General features: G+C 47.7%; 1 protein-coding gene across 2 annotated transcripts in view; it reads right to left on the bottom strand.

The window, feature by feature from the left end:
* Nucleotides 1-9683: 9683 nt before the first annotated feature.
* LOC8026693 (probable RNA-binding protein 19) overlaps nt 9684-19246 on the bottom strand; it is a 120831-nt gene continuing 111268 nt past the window's right edge. For both annotated transcript variants that reach the window (XM_042290758.1, XM_042290759.1), the window contains 2 exons: nt 13551-13649; nt 9684-9786 (listed from right to left, as the gene is read on the bottom strand). In XM_042290758.1, coding sequence (XP_042146692.1) covers nt 13564-13649 — 86 coding nt within the window. In that variant the 3' untranslated portion in view covers nt 9684-9786; nt 13551-13563. The remainder of the gene's footprint in view (nt 9787-13550; nt 13650-19246) is intronic.

The raw sequence follows: 19246 nt of genomic DNA, 5'->3' as shown, positions 1-19246 counted from the left end.
CCTCGGAATTACCGAGTTCGGCACGCCCCAGACAGCTCGTGACAATGAAACGGTAACGTTGTCAAGAAGTTCACTCAACTGTCTCGAACAGAGTGGTAGTTTCTTGACACCGTCGGGGGGGGGGGGGGGGGGGGGGCGGGGGGGGATCTGAAGAAAATAGAGAAATTACTGTTCAGCGAAAAACACCGTAACGTTCGTACGTCTAGCATTGATGAATGGGCACCAAAGTTTATCCGCCATTAGCGTACAACAATTTGGACCCATATTTCAGCCACCAGATGGCAGTGAATTTGTGAAATGGTCTATAACTGTAGTCTACAGGAGGCTGGATGCAGCGTACAAGTGCTCTGCTCGTGGAAAACCATGGCGGGGTTGTGGCGCGTGCAGAAAGTCTACAGTTCCCACGATGCAAGCCGGCAGTGGCGGCGTGATGAAACTGGCTGGCGAGATTGGCCTACTGGCACCACATCACATGGCCGCTTGCTTTTGCTGTAGGTTGAAAGCGTGAACACTACTTCTCTCATTTCTTACTGGAACTGCCCTTGAGTGGAGTTCAAAAAAAGCAACGCGTGTTTCGTAATTTTGAATATTAGAGATTATTTCCAAGTGGCATTTAATGAAAGTACAGAAATTGTCACAACGCCCCTCTAAAGGGGGACACAGTAGGAAGAGAGAGAAGGGTTATTTCTTTTTTAGTTGCGAGGGCAAACGACAAATGGCGGAAAGGGCGTTTTCTATTAGCCGTTTCATATGTCCATTAAGCACAAGTGGGACGGTCTATACATTACTATCAGTAACACATCCTGAGCCACAACGTCGACCTCGGGAAGAAATAGAAATTCCACGAATGCGGTAACATAATCACTCAGCGGTGAAAGGCGGTGGCGACACCATACGTCCAAGACTCCCCTTTCGGATAAATCGAGTTTCACGGCGCCATTTCTCATTCCTTTATCCTCGTATATTCAACGCGCAATGGGCGCCAGCACGGCAGCCAAGTGCGCAGCTATCTACGATACACGCCCTAAGTTCGCCGAAGATATCCGCAAAGCACTTTGCATTCCCCGCACACTCGCTGCTTCCGAACGATTTCACACCCTTCCCGAAGCTTCGGTCCGTCACGCCATAACAACACCCACAAACACGTCTGTGGTCGTTACACCTGCAAGACAACTTCCCCAGGCAACTTCAAAGCAAGCGAGCCAATCCGAACTGATCTACACCGTACACTCGAAAAGAGGGAGAGAGAAGCCTTCGCCGGATCCCTTCGTTCTTCAAGCGCCCAAAAGCGCCGAAATGCACAAATCGCTTCACCAGTCGAGAGAGACCAGATTACGTATTCGAGTCAGGCGAGGCCATTATTAATGGCGGGCCCTGCCACAACTTCGCCGAACCGCCGCGGGGCGGAGCCACTCAGTTTCGTTTTCGCTGCTCTTTGGTTCTTGTTACGTTCTTCCCCGTTCCCAAAAGCACTTGGCCAGCGTCGTCTGCTCTGCTCCGACCTGGACGAGAACGCTTCGCCCGCGTTTATTATTATTATTTTTATATTTTTATTTTTTTTTACGCGCACCGGACCCTTGATGGCGGTACGGCCTCTCGCATTTTGCCTAATCAATTCTGGGGCCGGCGTTCTGGCTGCCGCAACAACAGCGAGCAAACTGTAGTAGTGCTGCAGCGACGTGTCTCGGGTGTTGTATGGGGCGCAGCCGCTTGCCCAAGCCCCTCCTCGGGCGCCCATTTATTTTACATATACGCCCGCTCGCTGCCACCACTGCCGCTGCCTTGCCCACTTAAACTGCGACCCCCCCCCCCCCCCCCTCTCCCCCTTGTTCTCTAATGTGCGGCGTGGCCGCGGTGCGTCGCGCCTGGTCCTCGTCCCTTATTACTGTTATTAAGCGTCGGCTTCCAAAAGTGGATTGGTCCGCGCTTGGCTGCCCAAAAACAAAAGGGAAGAGGGGGGGGGGGGGGGGGGTGGCAAACGCTGGACCACTTATGCTGAACATCACGGGATAAGCTTAAAGTTAAACGACAAAAAGAAAAGGTTAAACGAGACAAGGGAAGGTTTGAGTTGCCGGCAATTAAATAAATTGGGAGAAAGCGGACAGCCCCAAGATAGTATCCCACCCCCATGACTTATTTTTTTAGACATAAACGTAAAAAAAAAAAGAAAACAAAACACTGGCAGCTGTACAGAAATGAAAAAAAAGGTAGGATCCTCGTCAGTGATTGGCTGAAGAGGTTCTCCTCCTCCGCGCCCTTCAGTACTGATGAAAGAGACGCCTAGTTTTTCCGGTAGCTAGACTATATAAGGGCGTTGTTAAGAGTGAAAACACTGAGTCAAAATTTGGAGTAGAAATGCACCTGTTACATAGAAACAACCCCATTACCGCGATATTTGTTTTTCTGACATCTCAATTAAAGCCGCTAAAGAAGATTTCCGAGTTCATATCTCTATACTTCGTCTCACCTTAGCACATCGTTAGCCGCTCGCGCTAAAAGCGCGAGCTAGTTGCTTCGGATGAAGCCTGGGGGGTTGCACGAGCGCTCGTGCACCGAGTGCTCAAGTCAAGGCAGCCAAAGCTACCCGCTCGCGTTTCGATGCCCGAACTCTAGCGTGCGCTCGTTGCCTTCTCACGCGCTTTGGTGGCGCGTGCACGCGCACAGCTCAAGAGATGAATTATAATCGAAGAAGAAAGCTCGCGCTAAAGGTGGGACGACCGAAACTCCTTCCTGTCGTTCTGATCTCATCGGTGACTCCCGTCTACGAACATGGAGCCATGGGAAACTTTAGACGAAGAGCCAAAGTCCACGTGCACCGTTTTCATCGAAATAAATGGCTGTATCCAAGAGCGTTTTCAAAAAGAACTGCCCCGTTCCTGATTTAAGGGAATTGCCGAACAAAAAGATACCCGCGGACTCATTGCAATTAAACTCGATTTGTTCTCTCCCCAAACCTCACGGATCGGTCGTATCGCGGGTCCGTGTTTTAAACAAAAATCTGAAAAGAAAAGGCGGCAAATAAACGGGGATGACGTGTTGTATATCTGACACCATTAGCGGTTCCGTCACAGTCAAGCACGCCTGATCGAAAACAAATCAACCTCTAGCAAAATGACCCTGCTCGGGACGGTGGTCTGCGAGACGAGTCTTCGATACGATACTCATATATATCATCGTCCCTAACGCGTCAGCGTCAATCAACGCGCCACATTGCCATCAGACGTCGTCAGGACGAAACGCCGGCTCCAATGCTCATACAAAATTCATGCGACATCACCATCCCAGAAAAGCGTCTTGCACTCAGTCGTCGCTCCTTATTTACCGGGACTCAATTACGACCTACTGTCGCCGCTGTCGTTCTCGCTCTTTTTTCTTCTTTTTTGTTTCTCCCAAGGTAACACGAGGACGCATTTGAGTGCACGCTTGATGTGACCCTTGTTCAAAGTTGTCCCGCTTGCCGCACCAACCGGCGGCCCGCCATCAATATTAGAGCAGACGATCAAAAACTCAACAACACGGGGCATCGTCTGCATTATGCACGCTTCGATGCGCCTTACATGTCACGAACGGACCAAGTCAGCTTCGCGAACCTCTTTTTTGTCATCAACATCACCCAAAATAGAAACATACGCACACGCACAAAAAAAAAAAAAGCGCGCGCGCAAACATACACACGCAGAATAACAAACTATCCTACCTCTCCCTTAAAACAAAAGAAGAAAAGAAAAAAGGATAAAACACCACCCTCTGATGTCTAGATGAGAAAGAAAACAGTGAAAGACTGATTACTAGCGCCCCCTCGACCATAGCAGCCCTCTCCGTTTATGTAACAACGTGCAGTCCCGCGAGTCGTCGGGTGCGGCGTCGTCCGCGTCGCGCGTTGTGTCAGTTTGTTGTTTGTTGTTTTTCCCATTTTCCCCGCAGCCCGTTCGTTAATCGCATTTCCAGAGTTTCGCAAGAACCGGGCATGCACCCTCGTCCTGTGGTGTTCGCGACAACACGGCTTTTTGAGTTTGCGGAGACAAAACTTTGCGTTCCGCATTCCACAACGAGACTGCGGGGAAAAAAATAGTTAGATACTTAAAAACCACCAGCTTCCGTGGGTGGGAAATAATGCATACCAAACCGCAAACAAAAAAATAAAAAAATAAAACTCTGGATCGACAAATGGCGTGCAACGCGCCGTCGTGATTCCCTGCTGGCGTGTTCTATGCATGCTGAAGCGTCGCATCCCGACAACGACCGAGGCAGCATCCCCGGAAAACAACAACTTCCAAAGGTCGCCACCTCCAACAAGTTTGAGAATTCCTTATTAAGCGCCCTCGCCCGCCGCCGCTGCGAGCTTGGCTGCGTCCTCTCCTGCCCCTCTTGTAAAACAACGCTCGACCATCGTCGCAAATTTTCTTCCTTTTTTACCTCCATCCGAGACGGCACTGAGTGAGGGGGAGCTGTAAGTTAGCCAACAGCCGCGACGAAAGCCAGACTGTCGGAAACAAAAGCGATCTGCCGCGCCCAATAATACGCTTCGCACGAAGCAAGAAACCCCCAAAAAAGTAATCCTAGCCGACGATGCAAAAACAAACAAAAAAACAAACAGCAAAAAACACAATCGGGCAAAAGCTGCTGCAGAAGTTTCCAACAAGAACAAGCGAAGAGGGTTCCATGAATGGACAATGAAGCCAGAGGCTCCCAACGTGGTGAATTTTTCAGGGCGCATTTGCTCTTCGATGCGTCTAACACGACCGGCACGGCAGACAGACAAGCCGCCGCACGCCGAACAGACGCACGCGCCCGTGCACCTACATATTATAGTACGCGGAGAAGAAAAGAAAAACGTTAATATTAAATGCCCTTTTTTTTTTGTGTGTGTGTGTGTACGGAATCAGAACAAGAAGGCGGCTGGTTTCGCATCAGTAGCGACCCGGCTCGAGGCTTTTCGGCATACTCAGGGTACATTCAAGAATAAAGAAGGAAAAGACGAAAAAAGTTGGTGGAACTAAACTTGAGAGGCAATATAAAGCCGGAATGAACAGGAGGAGTAGGCGCGCGTCGATCTGGAGGTTTGTGCGGATCCGTTTACGTAACCTTCGCTGCATTGGTTCAGACATCTGCGTTGACTGCGCTGCACTGAATACACAGTGCAACGCAATGCCCGGCCCTTAGTTGCCACGGTGACGCTCGTCGCAAGCGGTCGTAACGCAGTCGGTCGCATTCAAAACGCGCATGTAAGAAAGCAGACTTTAGAGGTTACACAGTTGCCACGTCGGTTTTTTTGTCATTTCAATGACAATGATTCGATTCGTGTCGACGATGCGTGATATGGTTAGTATTTTCGGTCTCGGAGAAAACTGCTTTTTGGGCGCGAGCAGTGCCCCCACCCGGTGTGAGCAAACACCGAGTTGTTTTGTAAACAGCGTGTCAATAGGTCCATATATATGTTTTAGGGACTTTTCGTAGATTCAGCCAAAAGTCAAGTTTGGAACAGCAAAAAGAGCTTTTGGACCACGAGCGCACATTTAATTTTCATTTATATCAGCCTAAATATTTTGTTAAGATTAATGTGTCCGCCTGTCCAACTAAAAGGCAATGTCTACTTTTCCTTTTCACTTACGAGCAATCCTTTGTTTAGCATCGATTGCACATCAGGAGCGATTCCCTCAAGCACAGAACTAGCGTCTTGTTGCGCGGAGAAGCAGCGGATACGCCAACAAGATGGCTGATGAAGGGCAGCGCAGACTGCTGTAAATGGTTATTTTACGTACTACATTCCACCGCAATACTGCTAGAATACTATAATTTTTGGGCACTTAAATTACTGTTTACCTCGAGTTCTAGAGCTCGTAAGAAAATTGTAATTTATAACTGAGATAAAAACAGAACACTTGCTTTTTAACTATGAACACCAATTACATTTTATACGTGGAACTTCGCAACAAATATTGGCATGCAAGCGATTAAAATTCCTTCTTAGAACCGACCCCGCCGAACTCGTTTAGGTCCTTCCTAAGCTTCTATCCACTGCTCCTGCCAATTTAGCTCCAGCTTACTCACGCCTATATAAAAGTGATAACTAAACAAGTGTTGGCATAAAAAAAAAAAAAAGAGTGCATATAGATCTTTATGCAATAACAAAGTATTTTTGCTAAATCTCGAACTGAAGAAAAAAGGTGCTACCACGATGTCGCAGTCTAGCATATACACGAGCCAAAGTTGTATTCCGAAATTGCGTCGCGTCTCGCTCTGTAGTGCTTTCTCCACAGCAAGCGGGTGCGCTGCGGCGAAGCACGACACGTGAAATCGCGATGCCTACTCCACAGTTGTCGCTTCTCTGCAGTACACCAGTGCGTTGTGAAACTCCCGAGTACGAAACGAAAAGTATGTTATTGATACGAAATGAAATCGAAAAGTATGTTATTTCAAGTGATAACCCAAAGTTCTGGAAACTCGCATAAGGGTATCGTAACGACCCGGCCGGGTAGCGATGCCCGAGGTATTATGTATTCACTATTATAAATGTGAAATTAAGTTTTGGCGCAATGTTGGCGCCAATTCCTCACATTCTGCTAAAGTGTAGAAGATGTAAGAGAGTAAGCACTTGGCGCAAATGGCGCAGCAACCACATCACTGCCCTTTGCGGATTGCAGGCCCCGCGGCCGTGTGCCGAAGCCATGCTCATAGTGACGACACAAGGCCCCGCTAGCAACACAAAGCGCTGGTTTAAGGTGTACGAAACCTACCCATTATTGCACAAAGCCCACACTTCTGCAAAGGCAAAAAAAAAAAAAAAAAAGCTTCTTTTATTTTTTTTGTTTTTAGGCGAAAGTTTTATATGGGTTCTTACGCGAAAAGGCGGCGTCTGCGTTGTGCGCGAAAGATGGCCATAAAAATACGCAAGTACGCGCCGCTCAAGGTGAAAGCGGACGCGCCCCAGAAATAAAACTCAAAGAAAAGCGCAGCAGCGCAGATGCATCGTCACGGAATCAGTGAAGTCGGCGGGGGCGCCGCGCTTGCGCAGTGGGGGAGCGTGATGTCACCGCCGGAGCGCCGTGTGCTAAAGGAACACGTGGCGCGCTGCTTGTAGGAATGCGCTCCATGTAGGAATGCGAAAGCATTCCTACACGTAAGCAGTCTTAAGTGTCTTCGGCGTGTCTTTTTTTTTATTCTAGCATTATCTGCACCACGTCTGGCGGTAAAGAGTTACCATGGCTTATGTTATCGTTAACACCATGGATGCATACTGATTGAATAACCACGAACAAGTAAAACTGACAAGAAAAACAAAAACAAATCGAAATGCCTCGCTAATACCTTCTACTGAAATCAAAGCGCATGTTTTTTTAAATATTCTGTAACATATTGACGCGGCAAAATGATTCTAACAATTTAAACCGATTAATAAAGGCTAATCAAACTGCACTGCAAAGTATTTCTGAAACATGTGAAATTACGCTGAACTTTCCTGCATTACATTCCTATCACAACCAAAGAAAGCAAAAGGTGGAGGAGCTGCTGACTTGGAGGTTGTTCAACGCAACGTTCCTAGACGAACGCTATGCGAGGCAGCGACAAGTCCCCCTCTCCCGCCTTACTCCCCTCGCTGCTGTCGTCTGTAAGCGCGCGGTCCGCCATGTTCTTCCTAATACCCTAGCTACACGGGCCGTTTTAACTGTGGTTAAGCAAACGGCACTTCGCGGCCGCTAAGCGTGGTTTGACCAAACTGAACTGAGATGGTGTTACACGGCCATTTTGCTTGCAGTTGAAGCCAAAACAAAACCAACTGCAATGTCCCATGTTCAGATCAAGGGCACGTTTTTTATATCCATTTTAACTCTTTGAAAGGAGCAATTGGACCCATAATTTTATTTGTAGTGCGTAACAAACGATTATCAAGACCCCTAAAATAAATACAAACATGGGCGACACGAGGGAAGCCACAATGCCATCGACCAGAATCAATGGCAGCGCGCTACAAGCGCGGGCTTCGCCCAGTTTCGAGACTGGGCGTGATTGTTTTTGCTGTATATTTGTCTCCGAGACATCTTTCTTTCCGCGACATTTGTCACCATGGCTCGTTCTAGGAGTGTACCCTGGCGTTCCAAAATAGCGCTTCGATAGCCGGCAATGCTGTGGACGTCGCCATCTTTAGCTCAGTTAGCGAAGCCAAACTGCGATCCTGGAGCTCGGTTTGCGTTAGCCATGGTTTCGTGCTAACTGCAGTTTGGTCAGCCGTATAACTGCGCAAAACTCCTCTTAAGAGTAACTGCACTCAGCTTAACTGTAGTTATGGATGACCGCGTAACAGGGATATAACTCGCCAACCATGGCTGTGTTCAAAATCTTCCGAATTACTCCGGCGGGTTGTGTTATGTGACAATCCAGAAAGAACAACGCTGCACGCGGGTAGGTTTTCGAGCGTAGGCCAAGGTACCAAACAACTACTCGAGAGTGAGGTCGAGTCAAATCCGCCATGTTCTTCCTAACTGGAAATGGAACGCCGGCGCTGGTCAATGAGAGAGCGCGTCGGCACGTCAATCGCTTTCGAAACTTAGCAAAGCGTTAATCGAGAGACTTATGTTTTACAGGATCGTTCTGCTCGTGCGAGCAAGCACGTATGAGCACAAGCTCGCGCGTGTGTGCTACATGAGTTTACATTTGGAACGCCCGTCGGAATAAAATCACATACACACAAAAACACCTTTTCTATCGATTACATTGGGTTTTCTTGCAGTGAAACACCGTAAACCGAGTTTTGAACGATCCATGTATTATGATTCCTCCCGCAACGACCAAAATAGAAATCAGGTGTCACGACAAGAATCGCGGTAAAAATAACGAACGCTTGAAAGGGGACGAAATTTGATACTTTGTGTAGTTGTGTTGTCCTTCGGATTCTTGCTGGCGCTAATAAAATGGTAGAGAGGTTTAGTAGATCGTTTGCGGCGGATTGCGCCCCTAGAGGGCGCGTGCTCAATCCGTGCTTCAAAGTGACGGCAAGAACTCCCGCTAGCAACGCCAAGCTCTAGCGTACGGTTTACTAAAGGTCTCTGTAAGGCACTTTTAGTAGCTAAAGTAGACCGTACGCTAGATTTTTGCGTTGCAAGCGGGAGCTCGTACGCAATCCGCAGAGTACGGTCTACTAAAACTGTAATGCTTTGTCCGTGGACAGATTTGTCATTATCTATGTCACGGAAGCGTTTACCGACAACCCGGTTTCTCTTGGTAAACGACAACAGCAGTAGTTATTCTCGGGAGATTTTGAAACGCAATTAGAAACAAGAGCCAATTAGAAAATACGGCTTTAAGAATCGGAAAAAGAACACGAATGTTGAACGAACCAACAGAAGCGCCTCTATTTATTTTAGTCACATAAATGTTGTAAAATCGCGACGTTTATTTATTAATTTTTGTTTCGTAATCGCCGTGATGTCTTAAATATTCGGCGGTAGAAAGTTGTTGTCCGCCGAGATATACAAGCTATCTAAATATCCTTGCCGCAACAAGTATGAAACACGAGTCAAGAACCTATCCAATGCAGCGCATGAAATGCTTTAAAACTGCTCGGGCACTTACGAAGTGTTCGTTGATTTTCAATGTAGAATTCACGATGACATCGGTCAAGAACTATATAGCCCTTCATCGATCAACAAAAGGCGAGCCAAACAACCACACACACTTGAAATTAGTAGTCACAACTTATTCGGTCATTTATTAAAAACAGTGGAAGCCGCAGATGTCTTCAAGCTGCTGAGCTTGTCCAGGCAGACGACAAGTCACCTCGAGCCAAACCTGCAATATCAAATCAACAAAACTATTAAGATATAAAAAAAGACCGCATCTCCACGTGGTGAATGATGTTTATTGGGGCGAAGCTCTGGTGGTGCGTAGACGCTGAGCCGCAGCATGCTGAGATTTTCGTTCGTTTTCATCCATGTCAGAAAGAGAATGTGTGGTATGGAACGTGGTTATATACGCATTTGAGCATTTGACCGCAGCGCCCTCTCGTCTATAAACGTTGAGTCAACGCATGCAAAGTCAACGCGATTATATACGCATTTGACCGCAGCGCCCTCTCCTGTATAGACGTTGAGCGGCTATATGCAACGTGTCATCCATGACATCCCCAGCTCTTGAGTTACTACCACATCTCAGAGCCCCCAACACGTCCCGCAGTCTTGGCCGGGTGGTTAAGGCGGTGGACTAGAAATCCATTGGGGTCTCCCCGCACAGGTTCGAATCCTATCGACTGCGCAAACATTTGTTTTTATTTTTATTTTTAAGAAGACAGATAGGATGGCAGTCGATGTGAGCACGGACACCGGACGGACAAGGAGCTTCACCCCCAAAAAACTTCGCCCCTAAAAAAAAACAAAAAAACTTTGCTTTACTGTGTGCGAACCCGCCGCATTCAGCAATATGCAAAGAAATGATAAATGAGCTGCGGACAAGGAGTTAATTCTCCAATGACTTACCAATAATCGGATTATCATATATCAAGCAGAATTATAATCGAAATCGTAGTCAGTTCTACACAAAACCAATCTCGGAGAACCTAAAGCCGCGGGCGATCAATGTAACAAGTATAAATTCGTGCCTTCCCATTCGGGACACCAGCCTAAACACGTGTACGACAAAACGTCCGACAAGTCGTCGAAACGTCGAAAAAGAAGAACAAAAAATCCGAATCTGTTTTAGGCACCGGTCAATCGCGGGATTCCGCGAACGCACATCATGACGACGTTACTGGTCAGCGTCTGGTCGTATTCGGCCACTCTTCCGACGCGTCACACGAGTCCCGTTGGACGTTTAGTCGTGCCCGCGAATGGCGCTGAACTCGAAACGCCAAGCCCAAAGAGGAGAGGATTGTCATCGAGAAAGTGACGCTTAATTAACCTATAGGGTCCACACATATAAGCTACGTTTCGGAGTAACAAATCTTTATATAACAAAAAATTACAAAATTGTAATTTTTTTTTTTTATTAACGCTTTTGAGATTGCTACAGTCCAGACTATCTTCCCACAAAGTATGATTAATCAATTAAACTCTAGCTATTAAAAAAAGAGAAAGAAAAATAAATCGGAAATTTTGAGTCTCACGAAGCTGAATTCCAAAGTATATCGGAGAAACCTTGCGGAGTCCTTTGACTCTTTTGTAAAGTGCCATCGCTTTACTGCGGTTTTTGACAATGTCCTCATCAATAGATTTCAGGAAAATTGGTATCGTTGCTTTCGACCGTAACTCAACTGCATCCCGAAGCTTTATTTATTGCCCCATTCTCGGTATATAAAAGGTAATTAGCTGCAACTAAAGGCAATTATTGTGACATTTAATTTCTTTTCACAATTGTCATTTATTTATAATAATTAATAACTCTTTATAAATATTCTATTATATATTTTGTTGTATCTTTTGTTCAACAAAACAAATTTTAAATCTGATTGTAGATTCAAAGCCAGCTTAAAGGGACACATCTATGCACTGCATTTGAGTAAGATATATTCGTAAATAAAAAGAAGCAAAAAAAAACAACCTCATCCTCCCTTAAAGTCATTATAACCAGTTATCTGAAGGTTTACCCGAAATCGCAGGAAACGCTCTTCCGTCCTTTAAAAGTGTTGAAGCAGACCGCGAAGGTGAAAAACGCTATTGTCTGAACTTCGCCATACGGTATCCGAAGCTCAGGAAGTCCCATACTCGAATCGTAACATAATTGTGTTCCTCTGCGCTAGACACCAAAAATGGCGGCACCTACGAGATTACCGGGAAAGAGAGTGCCAAGAGTCCGTGCATCACTCATTTGGTGGCTTCAGGTCACACAAGACAACTGATTGGTAACAGTGTTGTACACGTTCCTCAAAAAAAGGAACGAAAGCTCGTTCCTCGTTCCTTCTCATTTTTGGAACGCGTTCTCGTTACAAGTTACATCTGTGAAAAAGGAACTCGTTCCCGTTACAGTTTAAAAAATGGAACGTATCGTTACATATACGTTACATTTGTATTTTGCTAATTACTATATTTAGTTTAATCAAGCGGAATTTTTTTTATTTATCCCATTAATAGTCAACATACGAGTTTGTATGTCGTTATGGAAGGGCAACAGGAGAAGAAAACAAGCGGAAGCAGGGTTTCATCTGTTGATATATTCAAATTAAAAATCTCATCTTTTAACCATATTCATGTTTGTAGTGGACAATTCAGACGAGCCGAATGTACTTTTACCCAACATTGTATGAGCGTTTTACAGCAACCTCACACGTTTCAATGGAGCAAAGTCCCATGTTCGAACTTAACAACAGTTGCTTCTCGATGCTGCTGTCCGCAAGACGAGCAAGTGGAGGAGAGGATAGGGCTTTTGGAAGGTCAGTCTTAAAAACTACAAATACTTCTTTGTAAGGTTGGCTTTCTTGTTCATTTTGAAGGTGGGGGGACAAGAGAAGAAATAATGCTTTTTTTTTTGTTTTGTATCTTTTAAGTGACCAATGTTCGGGATACAAGGGTGCGTTCGATGTCTGGCAGTCTGTGATTTTGCTGTAACTGTAGGCCCCGTTATGGAAGTTCACAAGTAGCTGTAGTCGGCCTTAGATTTCTGGGTGTATGAGGATTCGTGGAACCAAAGAAAGTAGCTGAGCTTGAAACAACCCTCTTTCTTTGTCTTTTCCTACGACTAAAAGCCTTGCTTTTTGTACCGCGGTTTTGGGAACTCAAAAAAGAATCAATGTCGACCAGCTCTCCTGCACCCGAAACTGTTAGCAAGGGAGGACTGCACAAAATAATCCACAATATTAGTATCCAAAAAGGTAACGAGATCCGAGATCCTGCACTTCGTAATGATAACGTTTTTGTACTTTCAAAATTTCCCTGTTCGAAACAAAATAAAAATGACTCTACTGGGCGAAAAAAAGGAACGCCGTTACTCTTTCCGTTCCAGTAAAAATGTAACGCGTTCCCGTTCCAGTTCCAGCGATGCAAAATGGAACGGCGGCGTTCCTTCGTTCCTCCTAAAAGGAACGCGTTCCAGGAACGCCGTTCCGTACAACACTGATTGGTAATAAGCCAGGGCCAGTTGAAAACGCTAGTGAACTGCATACAATAAACGTGAACAAAATTAACAGCGGCCTCTATCCGCAACGCTATATCATACATGAAATGCTGCATTTGAGGAGTGATCGTTTAAATTTGTTCGGAAGACATTAAACAATCGTTTCGAGAGTGATGAAGAACCTTTATTTTATTATTAATATCCCCGCTCAGTGGGGAACTGACTCGGTGTAAAGGTCACGTGAGATCAATTTCCTAGTTAAATTTAGCGGGAAATACACGGACAGAAGGACGCACGGACACCATTTTGGACTTGGGGGGGGGGGGGGGGGGGGGGGGGAGAAGGATAAGGAAAAAAAGTTCGTCTAAAAAAAATTTTATGCTTTGAAAAATTCCATATAGTCCCCCAAGCTGTGATCTGAAACGCGAATGAGCGCTCTGAATTCATGACCCCTTCCTCTCAGTCTGCTTCCCAGGGAGATGCGTTCCTCTGAGCGTTCCTCGTATACTCACCGTGTGAGGGCGCTCAGAGGTCTGGATCGGCCCCTGCAGCCGGCCCCTCCAGCGACGCCATCAAATCCGACTTCCTCAGCCTCTTCTTAGTGGGTCCTCCTGCGAGAAGAACACAAATACACGTTGCTGAGTTTCGCGCTCATCCCTATAAGCGTCAACTTTAATTCGACGCAATAAACTAAGGTTCATTTCACTCGCAAAAATAATAAAAATAATAATAATACAAATATATATATATATATTGTTTAATTAGTGTTAATAGCGCATTCACTACTTAAAAACCTCGGTGAGATAAATGTTCGTAAAAAAACAAGAACGAATGCAAAAATTAAAAACCTCGGTGAGATAAATGTTCATTAAAAAAAAACGAATGCAAAAAAAAAAAAAAAAATCAAAGTAAGGCGTTTCGTTTAGTTGCTCGGAGAGCTCTAAGCAACTGCGTACCTGGAAAACGCGTTCATTTACCGCAGCCACGAGGGACGACCTCGCGAGGGTACGAAAAACTCGAACTTGTGAGACTCTTGTGCAAAACGGAACGAAAAACAATTATTTTTCCTTCTTAATCCTACGCGCAAATATTTCGACCCAAATGTATGATATTAATGAAACCTAGTTAAAAGAACAAACACTTATTCGTTAAGAGGAAGGACCAACAGAAGAGGAAGACAGAGAGATTAACCTGGGGAATTGTCCAGGCTGGCTACTCTGTGATGGGAAAGGGGGTGGGGAGATTAAAGAAGCTCAATTTTTTTTCATTAGGGCAAGTTCCTTTCGAACCGAGAAAATTTGTGCAGGTGTGTTATACGGCCAGGGAGTCATAATATAGGGGCTAATCGTCCCAATAAGCCGAATAAATAACCAAGACACGTTATATAACTTCTTAATTACAGAAAATGAACATTTGGTTTCAATTAGAAACTTGTTGGGCGCCACTGAAAATCACTAAATCAGCAAATCTAAAAAAAAAAAAAAAAGAAAAAAACTTAAAGCACGCGGGCAGCACGTTTGGAGCTCCAAATTTATCACCCATGCAGCAAGAGCAAGGCGGGCGATAACGTGCCTGCGCTATTTTTCAGTCTCTTATCATACGTGTCTTTTTTTTTTTTTTTTTTTTTTTTTTTTTTACCGCCAGGCTTGTGTTTGTCGCACGATCGGTAACTTTGAGCGCACTACTGCGCTTATCACGCGCTCAGTCTTTCTAAAAATTACCAATTTAGTGGTTTCCGCTGACGCTAAGCAAGTTTCTAATTGGAGCCATATGTTTATTTTCAATGACTAAAACTTTAATGAACAAATTTTAGTTAATTAGCAGACTTATCGCCACAATTTTCTCTCTATTTAATGTACCCCTGGCCCTATCTAACTCACCTGCACAGATCGCATTAGTGTAGCTTTCACTTTTTTTTAAACAAATCGTTAAAACCTAGAAAAGGGTTAAAAAACACCCTGTATAGACCTTTTCAGCGCTTATCACCCGGGCGAAAAATGCTGAGTCGCTGAGCTCTGGACGCATGCGCAGCGCCTGACACAGCGGACACCCGAGCAACAACGCATGACGAAAATAATCCCCGGAGAAGGGGAACAAGGGGGACAAAGGACAAACATAAATCTCCAAACACAGCTAGGTGACTGGTGCGCGACCGAAAAAATCCGCCTGGTCCGGGTATTGAACCCGGGACCTCTCCATTACAGGTGGAGCGCACCAGTCACCGGACCAGGCGGATTTTTTCGGTCGCGCACCAGTCACCTAGCTGTGTTTGGAGGTTTATGTTTGTCCTTTGTCCCCCTTGTTCCCCTTCTCCAGGGATTATTTTCGTCATTCTTGTCCAGCTCGCTTGCTCCTTTGCATTTAATTGCATTATAATAATCAACAACGCATGCCCAGAAGGCGTTCCATAGGCCAGCAGACAAAGATTGGCATCGCGCAGAAGATTTTTGGAAAGGTATATATGCATCACTGCTTGGTTGAGTCAATTACTGCGAAGTCAACTAAACGACACCATTGCAGGAAAATCAACACCTTCCCTGGGCCCGGCCTCCCGTCGCTACATGCCTGCTTGTGGGGAAGGTGTTCATTTCCACCCCCCCCCCCCCCCACCCCCGAAATCTTCCATTTTGCTGGGACCCACTCTCTCCCCTCCCCCTCATACAGCATCTTTACATGGGCGGCGGCGGTGCCCCCCCCCCCCCCCCCCCCCTCTCCAAAACAAAATCCTGGCTACGTGCACTCCCCGCAAGCATGCCGCCTGCCCTCCGCCTGCGTGCCCTTTACTCTGTCTCGCATTGGGTCACGCACCACGTCACTTATCACGGTTACATCGGTGAAGTTTCAACTAATGTCACGTTTCGTTTCTCTTTTACTCACTAGCGCTTTCTCGTACGTGGCATGTAGCCTCGATGGCGAAGTCGAGCTGATGGCGCCACGGTGTTCACGCGACCTCGTGACTCGAACATCACCACGATGGTGACGTGACGTCATGAGCGTGACGGTCATCACGTAGCACTGTAAAGTCATGGTGTCACGTGACATCGTGCCGTCAGGTGGCATCATGAAGGATCTATAAATGCGACGCATTTACAGTGTGCCTTTGGGCTATACGGCATTCCACAGACAAGCAGTTCTTTTTTTTAAGGTATCACGAATTTTTACTTCGGATGCAAGAGGCTCCGAAAAGACGCCTCCGACTCCAATCTACACCTCAGCAGGTGGATAAACAAGGAGAGGACCGGATACCCAGAGCCCGTTCCTTCACCCGTCACTCAAATGAGTAGCACGAGCTGGTTCTTCTACCAATTCATCAGTATACCAGAACCCCGACCGACACCCACCGGCACGACCCACGCAACGGGCTCGTCTTTCAAAGGCGCCCGGGCTCTGCGCACCGCCCCCCTATATAAAGGGACTCGGGCCTCGTCCCGCGGTCAGGACGGCGAAAAAGGGCCCTTCTTCCCACGGTTCCGGAAGGGGGCGGCACCGTCAGCGGCCGGCCGTAACCCGACACGACCGCGGACAAATGGTGACCAGATGAATCGGCGCCGTCCCCTAGCCGCGGGTCCCCTCCTCGAGTCGGACGACGCGCAGCAAACGATCTCGCGGCGGGGCCCTCGGCCGGAGGGCGACCGACCCGTTCCCATTCCGTGCACGCGCTCCAGCGGAGGCAGGACCGCACCATGTCCGACTCGAGCCGGTCCTGATCGATGGCTCGTTCCGCCGTCTCGCCCGCGCCCCGTCGCAGCATGCAACCGTTCGAAGAAACAGTCGCGCGGTGCACGCGCGCGGTGACGCTGAAGCTCCGTCCTCGCGAAGCCGCGGCGGAAGGGCCGGTGTACATATATAGAGTTACCGTGTTCGGTGACACTTCGCCGATCACAAATGGTAAAGAGGGCGCGCGAAAGCTTTCTGGTTAGATTTACTAAAATAATAAATAAGTAAAAGTTTATTATTCTTTTTATATCTCAAATATTTCGCGCAGTTTCCCTTTGATGAAAAATTAAAGAAAGCGCTTAAGCGGCCGTCCAGTAGCCGAAGGTGTATATCAGTTAGCCTACTTTGCAGTCTCATCTGCACGATTCGTTGTGTTTGTATTGGTATAGACCCCAACACGAGAAAAAAAATATAGAAGCAAACGATGGCACAACCACCGGACGGGAAGAACACATCAGTGAACACCCCGTCAAGACTATAATTAGGGCTTGGGCCATCCGAAGCACGTTCTTTCGGGAGTTAGCCTTGCCAACCATTTCATCTGCTTCGGGAGACATCGCTCCTCATTCCATTTGGAGCCTGCCAGTCTTCGGGCTGGTTGAGGCGGCGGTGCCCACGGCCTCACCACCACAGACAGGACAACGTACGCGAGGTGCGAGCTTCGACCTGAACGAAACCTGGTTCTGTTACGGAAGGACCCCGTCCTCCCCCGTCTCGTAACCGAGCGTAACCCAAGCTCCGGCGGCACCGGCGATACCCCGCACGGCGCGGGTCTATGGGCCCACTCACGGACACTCCTGGGGATCGAGTCCGCCGCTGCAACAGCACGCCGGGGCACAATGGCCGCCCATTTTTCACTCTCCGTCAGCCCGTGTGCGTGCGTGCGTGTCCGCCCGCCCGTGCCACTCCCTCGGCTGTACTCTTTTTCTAGGCGCATTTATTCTCCGCGCGCGGCAGCGGGGCAGAGCATAGCCCTGGGGAATCTTCCCAGGACCTCGTCTCCTTCCTCCTCCAGCGCCGGGTTCCGCACGTGACCGTTCACCTCGACGTCCCTTCTTCTTCTCCCGCCGAGGGATCCGCGCAGCAGAGAGCCGAAAAGACGGACTGGACGAGGCGAAGCCAATCCGAGCCAAGGCAAAGCCGAGCGGCGGCGGCGGTTCGGGATTAATGACGGCCAGCCCGAGACACCGCGAGGCAGCCCCGGCCGAAAAAGTCGGACCGGCCAACAAACAACAGTCCGAAGGCCTCGCAATTAATTCACCGAGCTGTTCGAAGTCCTATTCCCACTGCGGCCAGACACGCCTACCGGGCGCAGGGAAGAAAAAATCCGCCGCTTGCACTCTGCACATGCACATGCAGACGCAGCGGCCCCTGCCTGCCTGCCATGCACGCAGCGCGGTCGCTGCAGGTTATACGGCGGCCCATCCTCGCTATTCATCTGCTGCGGGTCGAAGTGGCGCCCAGCAGACAAGCGGGGTTCCGCGGCCATTCTCGTAACAGAGTACCTTGATATATATAGCCCCAGAATAAAAAAAGAAATGAAAACTTTAGAAAAAGAGGATACATTGTTTTATTCTGCCTTTTGCTTCGAAATTCGTACTTCGTTTCGTGTGGTTGCGAGGTACTATAATGTAAAGGCTCGTAGTTGAAGGTACGAACCTGGGACCGGAATGCTTGGAGTACGCCTTTACACAAAACGCTAAAACCTCGCACTCGCAACGCGCACATATATTGCAGACGCACCCGACAACGTGGCTCGGCCGAGTCACTCTGTCTTCGGAAGGAACAAGGCAGCGACACTCGGTTTCTCCTCATTAACACTCAGAAATTGGGACGTATGTCTCGAAGCGTGTAGCCAAAAGCCTCGCACGAATTGTCCCGTTACTAGTCAAGAAGTCGCTCTAGCGCCAAAACGTCCATCGAGGCGTCCCGTCTGCCTGGGGCAACTACGGTCGTGGCTTGCTGCGGACCAATCGCTCGCAGCGCGGGCTTCCATGCAGTAATACGTCTACCGTTGGCAGGATGCATGACCTCTTCTTTGCAGTGTTGCCGCGCGAACATTGCTTCCGTCTCGATCATACAGCAAAGGCCGACGCCCATGAGGTCAGCTTTGCGGACGGGCGCGAGCTTACAGCACCGATAGATGAGCGTTCGAGTCGCACAACAGTGCGCACGCAGGCTTTAAAGTAAGCAATGACGACCTGAACATCTCGAGATTCATTTAGATGGTCCATGCGCTTCGAGAGTGCAAATATCTTGAGACCCACTCCCCCAGAGCTGTAGTCTGGCTTGTACATGCGACGTACCCTTCTTTCCATGAAATCAACAATTACGCGAGGTTTCGCATGTCCACAAAAACACACGTATAATACCAGTGACTCCTCGCAACCTGCCACTACGTACGCGATAGTGATGTAAAGTACTGCCCCACTTCCGAAGTGGTTACCTTATTAAGACGCCTCTGTTGTAAATTGCGGTCCACTAGTATATA

The sequence above is a fragment of the Ixodes scapularis genome, unplaced genomic scaffold (assembly GCF_016920785.2).
Source record: "Ixodes scapularis isolate PalLabHiFi unplaced genomic scaffold, ASM1692078v2 PGA_scaffold1__304_contigs__length_218370807, whole genome shotgun sequence".
In the NCBI taxonomy this organism is placed as follows: domain Eukaryota; kingdom Metazoa; phylum Arthropoda; class Arachnida; order Ixodida; family Ixodidae; genus Ixodes; species Ixodes scapularis.
This window is presented reverse-complemented; position numbering and strand designations above follow the sequence as displayed.